General features: G+C 43.0%; 1 protein-coding gene across 1 annotated transcript in view; it reads left to right on the forward strand.

Annotated features, from left to right (window-relative positions):
* Positions 1-1,420: 1,420 nt before the first annotated feature.
* The window catches only part of LOC107758414 (HLA class II histocompatibility antigen, DP alpha 1 chain-like), an 8,648-nt gene continuing 910 nt past the window's right edge, over positions 1,421-9,158 (forward strand). The window contains exons 1-3 of the mRNA XM_016576137.1: positions 1,421-1,498; positions 2,390-2,641; positions 8,591-8,875. Coding sequence (XP_016431623.1) covers positions 1,441-1,498; positions 2,390-2,641; positions 8,591-8,875 — 595 coding nt within the window. The 5' untranslated portion in view covers positions 1,421-1,440. The remainder of the gene's footprint in view (positions 1,499-2,389; positions 2,642-8,590; positions 8,876-9,158) is intronic.

Below are 9,158 nucleotides of genomic sequence, written 5' to 3' on the forward strand. Positions count from 1 at the left end.
CTGTTTGTTCGCGCTTGCCTTTAAAATCGACACGTACTACGCATGTCTACATGCCTAACACGTACTACGCACGCGCATGACGTTACCATTTTGAAAGATTACCATATTGGGTGTTTACACGGAAACGATAACGGTGGCGTTTTCAAAAACGTACACTTTGAAACCCGTTTTCAAATTTATGGGTTTCAGTCCCCAAAACGCTGTTGTCGTGCAGGTCCGTATAAACATGTATAATTCAGTTTAGACTGTTTGCAAGAATGTTTAGCGTCTGTGGTATGAAATGATCGCTGCAAGATGCTGGCGGAGTGAACGAGTCTTGTGAGAGAGTTGTGAGTGAGGGCGCGGGTGTTGCCAGATCCAGCTATTATAAGCGTTTTTAGACTTGTCTTTTCCACTTAATTTAACACTTTAGAAAGTTGCAGTTTAGCGCCAGTGATATCTTTGTTATCTTATTTGCGAAAGATTTGAAATAATGTCAGTTTATTTTTATTTATTTTTTGGTTTTTGTTTGTTTTAATAGCAATATCTGGCAACACTGCATCGTCGGCACTTAAAGTGACAGTAATCAAAAAAGCCTATGGACAGGTTATTGCTGACAGGATAGCACATTCGGTCAGAAACATTATCAATGCTGTCAAAACAGTAGCATTTCAATGTCATTCAGTTGTTACAATTAGTTAATTTAAATTAGATGTTAAAATTAGATATTAAATTAAAATAAATTAGTTAATAAGTCATGCTAAAAACATTGATAAGAGCACTAGACAAACTTATAATCTATTTAGCAATGGTTATTAATAAAAACGGTAACAGTAATATGTATTGTTGCATGAATAATAAACAGCTGATAAAATACCTCTTAACTGTAGTAAATTTGTAACAAATTTTGATGCAATAGGGAATGATTTAAAAATGAGCATCCCTCCAAAACAGAGAAAACATCTTTCACACTTCTTTTAAAGTGTTTATAGAGTATATATTTAGTTGTATTTGTAGAGGTTATTATTGCACCCCTTAGTTAGTTAAGGTTTTTTTGATTCAGCTTTGACTAATGTACGATTTTATGTAACTAAATAAATATATATATATATAACTAAATAAATAAACAAATAATGACCCGTCTTAAAGAAAAAAAAGACCAGTCTAAACCTCTTATGCAACTGGCTACAGATCTCGAGTCAAACTTTAAATAACATTTTTTTTAGGGTTTAATCCATAGTTTGTTACTGCAGTTTTATGTTTGCACATGCAGACTCAAGGTAAAGGTTAGCCAGCTGCATGTCAGATGAAAGAGGAAATCCTTTTTATTCTTCTTAGATACAGCAATGTCATTGTGTGTGTCAAACTCTGAGTGGATGATGCAAAAACTTTAAAATAACACCTATTTTTTCACCTCGATTAAATATTTCTCTAATGACTGTTCGACTCTAATCTATCAAGATGAAGCTGTACATAACCATTCTCATCCTAACTGCTGTTCTCTCAACTAGTGCTGAATGTAAGTTGAAGTTTTTAATTTGCTTAGATACTATTTTCATAAATGATAATGATAAAATAGCAAACTTGTAACACCTAGTCATTTCAAAAGCTACTTTTGTGCGTTCATTAGGGTTGAATGTTTCATTAAATGTTTCCGTTATAAGATTATTGTGTAAGGTTATCAGAAGATTTGGTTTATTATTTAAAAAAAATGCTTTGTTATTATCGACAAGTAGTGATTTTCAAAACTCTAATCTAGCAACGTAATTGGAATATTTGTTCAATATAATAAAAATCAGTACAAAAAAATTTTTTTTAAATAGGTGATTTAGGAGTTTTATATGATACATAATATTATTTGAATTGTAAGACGATATTTATTGAGTCATTATAAGTAATTTATGCAATATGCGAGGTACTCAAACACAGCAGACGTTCTGTAATGGCCACATAACATTTTTGAAATGTAAACAAAGATGTCATCCAAATAGATACTTGAAATCACAGATGCTGGGTTTTAAGAATTGTAACTCAAATACAGTTTAGAAGACTAGTCTTATCTGATTTTGGCTAATGTCTTTAATCATTGGCCTACCAGTGAAATTTCACAATTTTACATACCAGTTTCAATATTTAAAAAAAATAAATAAATAATAAATAAATAAACAATGCAAGAAAAATGGATAAATGTTCTCTAACTTGTCAATAAGATAATGTTATTGTAGTAGTTCAGCCCTAAAAGCTGTGAGGATATTTACATTGCAAGTTTGATGATATGGAAAATCTCTATTGATTGACATCAGCAAGAAATATATTGTATCATATTTTCTCATCTATCCAAAGTAACTGAATTGTCAACCTCAAAAATTAAGCTTATTGTATTTGTTTTATGATGCTGAATTTGTTTCAGTTGAACATGAAGCTTTTCTATATGCTGCATGCTCTGATGTGGAAGAAGAGTTTTACATTGGATATGACGAAGAGGAATTCGGGCATGTCGACTTTAAACAGAAGAGAGCAGTAGAGACACTACCTGATTTTGAGGGACAAAAAAACATAACATTTCCCAGATTTTATGAAATCGGTTCTGATGCAATAGTAGGATGCAAACGTGACTTACCAATATTTATTCAAACATTCAAGAGCCTACCACTAGAAATGGGTAAGACATGAGAATGTGCTATGAGCCTTTACACGTTTAGTTTTAAACATGACACTTTAATGTTCACTTTCTTAAGGGTTTATAATGGTTTCATTAAATAAGCAATATTACATAAACAACAGTGTGTTATTGCTACATATCAGCAGTGTCCAAAACACAAAATTATGTAAAACTGCATTCTTACACCACAGGTTCAGTATCTTTTAATGCCATTAACAAAGTGCCCAAACCTCTGTCACTAATTTGAAAACATCATGTTACAACTAGAAATTATGGATTAGGTTATTTATGAGAAGCAAAAGAAAGCAGAATGTGTGTATGTTGCATCACATCTACGAAAATTCAATACAACAGAACCATTCATTCATTCAAGCATGAAACACTGATACATTTTTTTCCAAAATCAAAACACTTAAGAACATGAAACTGATATTGGTGATCTATATGATCAAAGGCTTTCTCCTGATCTAGAGTAAGCCTGATCTTTTCTGACTGTGAAACAATGGCCCAGTTCAGTGTTGACACCTTGTGGACAAACTACGTAGTGCAAAAACAATTCAAAGTGCATGTGGGAGCTGCGCATACATTGTACGCATACACCTCATTCTACACAGAATAGCAGGAACACATTTACCACACAAAGTAAAGATGAGAACCAACAAGGAGCAACTAAAACACAGCTATATACACAAGAAACAAACAAAGGCAACTAAACTAGACACAGATGAAACTAAGTAACTAAGGCAATTGACAAAGAGGCCCGGAAGAAGGGCAAAACCAGAGGTAGAGAGGACACAGGAGGAGCCAGAGGGAAGAAGGAGCCCAATCGAGCTGACGAGGTGGAAGGCTAAGGCACAGCCAGAGGCCCAGAAGTCTGCGGCAGAACCAGGACAACAAGGAACAAGGGAGTGTGGAGCCATGGTAGAGGCAGCAGGCTCACAGGCCAAGGTGGTGTCATGGGCCAAGAGACTCGCGGGAATCCAACCCACAAGGCCGAGCTACTGGAGGAGAAGACTGAGGTGGAGCCGAAGAGCTGGAGGGAGCCAGCACAGAGGGTGAAGCCAAGGAGATGAGCAGCACCAGCAGAGCAGGTGGATCCATGGAAGTGGTAGGAAGGACAAAGGGGTGTGTTTCCAAAAAGCCCTGTTAGCTAACTATGGTCACATGTTCTGTCATTATCAAAAATTTTTTGTTACCCAAAACCACAGTTCCAACAAACATTTGTGAACTGCATCGCAAACTTACATATGGGAACCCACAATAAATCAAACATCAAATAAAGCAAAATGATGGAACAAAAAAAGTGAATTGTGATCGCGAATCAAGTAGTTAGCAGAAGCTATTGCAAAACCACTTGCATGTCACATAATTAACGACAGTCCTATATTGTTGTAGGTGTGACCGGCTTTGGAACACAGTCGTGACTAGCTAAGTTAGTTTCTACCATGATGCAGAGTATCCAGGTACACTCTTAAAAATAAAGGTTCCAAAAGGGTGTTTTTGCAGTGAAGAACAATTTTTGGTTCCCCAAAGAACCTTTCAGTGAACAGTTCCTACAATAACCATTTTGAAGAACGTTTTAAAAATCTAAAGAACCTTTTTTGACTATGAAAAACCTTTTCTGCATTTGAAAGGTTCCATGGATGTTCAAGGTTCTTCATAGAACCATTGATGCCAATAAAGAACCTTTATTTTTAAGAGTGTAATACCAAACTGAAGAGAAGAGAGTTCGGGGATGGGGACATTTGTGGTTGTGCTGCTGACCACAAATCAATTAGCCAGTGCTTTTCTTTTGGCCCTCGGACAGACCTGGAACAAGATCTGGCCTTGGGATGGATGTGACAACTGACTCAGGTTTTATGATGGACATAATGACTGGCTCTGGCTCTGTGACTGGAGGGGGCTCTAGAGCTGGGTCCATGGTGGGCGTGGACTCCTGCTTTGGTTCTGGGGCACAGACATCATCTCTGGTTAGGATGAGTTTTCTTGTGTGTATCGGGCAGAGAGATGGCTGCTAAAGTTGGTACTGGTTGCAGGGAGTTGGAGCTGATGCTATAAATGACGCCTACAGTGAAGGAGGTTCCTCATACCCAAAGGGTGTTTTGAAGGAGGTCAGTCTCCTCATATCTCACCAAGACCTATTATATCATATGTTCCTTGGGTCTGAATAATAATAAAAAAATCAGCATCATTACTCCAGTCTTCAGTGTCACATGATCCTTCAGAAATCATTCTAATATGCTGATTTGCTGGTCAAAATAAATTTCCTATTACTATCAATGTTGAAAACAATTGTTCAAAAGTTTGCAAAACTGCCCCTTCCAGTTTCCTTAGGAAGCCTCCTGCACCCATTCTTTTTGGCGTAGGCCGGGGCTTACCACAAGAAGACCAGTTACTGTTGCTATGGCACTACCCATTCAGTAAGACTGGATAACACTGGGAAAACGTACCCGTTCCACTTGGAACAGGAACGTTGCGGAAGCCCCATCCTTTCCGAAGGAGGTTCAGAAGCACTTACACATATGAATAACTGTTTAGGTGCATATGGAAGATTAGAGGTGATTGTAACTCTCTTGGAAAATGGCAGAAGTCTGCCGGGGAAACACGGGCTCTGAGGCTATACCGTGGACTTTACACATATGGGATGGAGGTGATTGTAACCCTCTTGGAATGGCAGAAGTCTGCCGGGGAAACACAGGCTCTGAGGCTATACCACGGATTGACACATATGGGATCCACTTGGGTCACTACATGTAGAACCCAGCCCTCCACCGGTTCTCACGGATTCATCGAGTTCATCGGGCCTGGCGCCGCACGTCTGGGTGCCGAGGGGACGGAAGAGCTCGACAGGGTCTACAGTATGGACTCTCTGGAGCAGTTATAGCAAGCCACCCGTTTGAGGTGAGAACACAGGAGGATACCAGCTCCACAGGAAGGCTATAGAATCTAGCGAACGTGTTGTGGGTCGCCCAGCCCGCAGCTCTACAAATATCTGCCAGCGAGGCACCACGAGCCAGAGCCCAGGAGGATGCGACACTTCTAGTAGAGTGGGCTCTCAACCTGAATGGGCAGGGCACACCCTGTGCCTGATAAGCCAGGGTGATGGCATCCACTATCCAGTGGGCCATCCTCTGCTTAGAGACGGCATTCCCCTTCTGCCGGCCTCTGTGACAGACAAAGAGCTGGTCTGAGGTCCTGAAGCTTTGTGTCCTGTCAACGTAGCATTTTAACGCTCGGACGGGACAAGCAAAGCTAGGGCTGGGTCTGCCTTCTCCGGGGGCAGCGCTTGCAGGCTCACCACCTGATCCCTGAAGGGAGTAGTGGAAACCTTGGGCACATAGCCGGGCCAGGGCCTCAGGATTACCTGGGAGTCAGCCGGCCCAAACTCTAGGCACGAATCGTCGACCGAAAATGCATGCAGGTCCCCCACCCTCTTGATGGAGGCCAGTGCAAGCAGGAGCAAAGTATTCATTGACAGAAACTTTAGCTCAACTGTCTGCAAAGGCTCAAATGGGCCCTGCTGTAGTGCTCTGAGCACTAGAGACAGGTCCCAAGAGGGAATAGAGGGGGGCTGTGGAGGATTTAACCCTCTCGCCCCCCTAAGGAACCTGATGACCAGGTCATGCGTTCCCACTGACTTCCCTTCCAGCAATCGAAGGCCACATAGGCTTTAAGGGTGGAGGGAGACAGCCTTTGCTCCAACCCTTGCTGCAAAAAGGACAGCACGACTCTGATCGGGCATTTCCGGGGGTCTTCTCGGTGAGCTTCACCATTTGACGAACAGGTTCCACTTCAAAGCGTAAGCGTGTCTTGTAGATGGTGCTCTTGCCGAAGAGATGGTGTCAGCCACCTCCTGGGGTAGGTCATCTAGAACCTCCACGCCCCGTCCAGGGACCAGACATGAAGTTTCCAGAGGTCTGGACGCGGGTGCCATAAGGTGCCCCGTCTCTGAGTCAGTAGATCCTTCCTCAGAGGAATCTGACAAGGAGGGGCTGTCACGAGGAGCATCAGTTCTGGGAACCAGGTCCGAGTGGGCCAATAAGGCGCCACGAGCAGGACCTGCTCCTCGTCCTCCCTGATCTTGCACAGTGTCTGTGCGAGAAGGCTCACTGGGGGAAACGCATACTTGCGAAGGCCCCGCAGCCAGCTGTGTGCCAGTGCACCCAGCTCCACGGCGTTGCTTGCTTGAGGCTGCTGCGGTTGTGGCACGGGAGTGGGGGTGGACGCAGTGGGCCACCCTTGGCGATGAGCAGGCTGGGGCAATGCGGCCGGCGGACGGGTGGAGGCAGCAGCTGCCCGCCGGGGCAGGACGTGCGCCTCAGTCTGCTCCTGTGCAGCCGAGAACTGCTGGGCCATGTTGTCGACTGTGTCGCGGAAGAGGCCAGTCTGGGACACAGGGACCTTGAGGAACCGACTTATCGGCGTCCCTCATGTCGACCAGACACAGCCAGAGGTGACTCTCCTGGACCACAAGTGTGGACATCGCACGACCCAGAGAACTCGCAGTGACCTTCGTCGCTCAAAACGAGAGGTCATTTGCGGTTTAGAACTTCCGGATCGTGACCACCCTCGTGCAGGTCCCTCGGTGCTTTAGCCTGAAGAACCAGCGGTTACACTTTATTTCGATAGTCCACTTTAGACATTCTACTGACTATAAGTAACTTTGTAACTACATGTCAGCTACATGTCAACTAATTCTGATTAATTTGCAACTACATGTCTACTAACGCTCAGAGTAGACTGTTAGGGTAGGTTTAGGGTTAGTTGAATAAGTTGACAAAGAAAGTGTTAGAAGATATTAAGCAGACAGTCTACTAATACTCTACTAATTGCTAGTTGACATGTAGTTGCAATGTTATTTACTGTTAGTAGAATGTCTAAAGTGGACTACCGAAATAAAGTGTTACCGAACCAGCAGTAACGCTGTAGCGTGTAAGGCAGAGGCAGCTTCTCCACAGGCCGTATAAGCGTCGCGGAACAGACCAGACCACTCCACTGGAGGGCGTATACCCCCTAGCTGCACCACTGTCGAGAGTGGTGAGGGAGGAGAAGTTAGCAGGTCGGTTTCCGTCAGAAAAATGTGCCATCCACGATCTGGTAAGCCCCTCATGCATCTCCGGGAAGAATGGCACCAGGGCGGGGCGCTGAGAACCAGCACGGACCACCCCGAAGAGCCAATTGTCCAACCTTGAGGGCTCGGGACACGGTTGAGGTTTCCACTCGAGCCCTACCCTCACGGCGGCCTGGGAAAGCAAAGCCGTCATTTCCGGATCCGATACAGGTATTGCTTCAGTCTCGGAGGGCAGCAGCGCAGCCAAATCATCCTCTCCAAAAAGCTCTGGCTCACCCTCCAATGCAGCGATTGACATCCGGTCGTCGGGAGGAGCGCCAAAGGATACTGCTGGTACGCTCCTTGTAGAGGGCCCAGCACATTCCATTGGCAGCTCAACTGGTTGCGGAGTGCAAGAGGAGCGATGGTCCCTCGAGGGTTGGTTCCCTGGAGGGTTTGCCACCACTGTTGTTTGGGGGCATCACTGCTGCACTCACTGCTCTTATCCATGCTAGGCTGGGTGGGGATTTCTTGCCCAGAACAGAACCATACTGTCAATACAAACTGTATGTTAATCTAGCATAGTGTTAGTTCTGGCAGGTCACGTTAGTCAAGAGTGCATCAGTTTACTATCAGCGCTGGTTCTGTTCTGTTTACTCTGAATGGGTTATCGCTGTGCTGCTCTTATTTTTTTTTATTTTTAGGTCAAATAAATGCAGCCTTGGTGTAACAACATAAATATACCTAAAGATTCCAATCTTTTAAATGTTATGTGTATAAAACATGTACACAGTGTCATGAAGTTGTGCCTCAAATGTTTATATAATGCATATTAAGATATCTTTGCTTACTCGACTGAACTACAGAATGAATGAATAAAGTTTTCTGTTTAGATCTAGATGCACCCCAGACATCCATCTATCCAAAGGATGATGTAGAGCTGGGTGTTCAGAACACTCTCATCTGTCATGCGACTGGCTTCTATCCTCCATCTGTCAACATCTCATGGACTAAGAATAATGTTATTGTGACAGAGGACATAAGTTTAAGTCAGTACCGTCCGAGGACAGATGATACATTCAACATCTTCTCCACTCTTAAGTTCACACCTGCTGAAGGAGACATTTACAGCTGTACTGTGAACCACAAAGCCCTCCAAGGTCAACCTCAGACCAAAATATGGGGTGAGTGTGATTTTCAAATGGAATGGACAATATTACAGCTTTTTGTTGTTGCTGTTGTTGTTACAAAAACAAATTACTGGTCCCACTTTATATTAAGTGTCCCTAATATCTGTGTACTTACATAGTAACTAGATGTGTACGTACTATGTAACCACAGTGTAAGTACACATTGGTACATAGTATCTACAGCTGTAATATTTCTGTAACTACACACATGTAACAACCCTCCGAATGGTTTGTGTAAGTACAAATGTGTAACAGGACATTGGTAACAACACTTTTT

This window comes from Sinocyclocheilus rhinocerous, unplaced genomic scaffold (genome assembly GCF_001515625.1).
Source record: "Sinocyclocheilus rhinocerous isolate Xijiao unplaced genomic scaffold, SAMN03320098_v1.1 scaffold624, whole genome shotgun sequence".
Lineage (NCBI taxonomy): Eukaryota > Metazoa > Chordata > Actinopteri > Cypriniformes > Cyprinidae > Sinocyclocheilus > Sinocyclocheilus rhinocerous.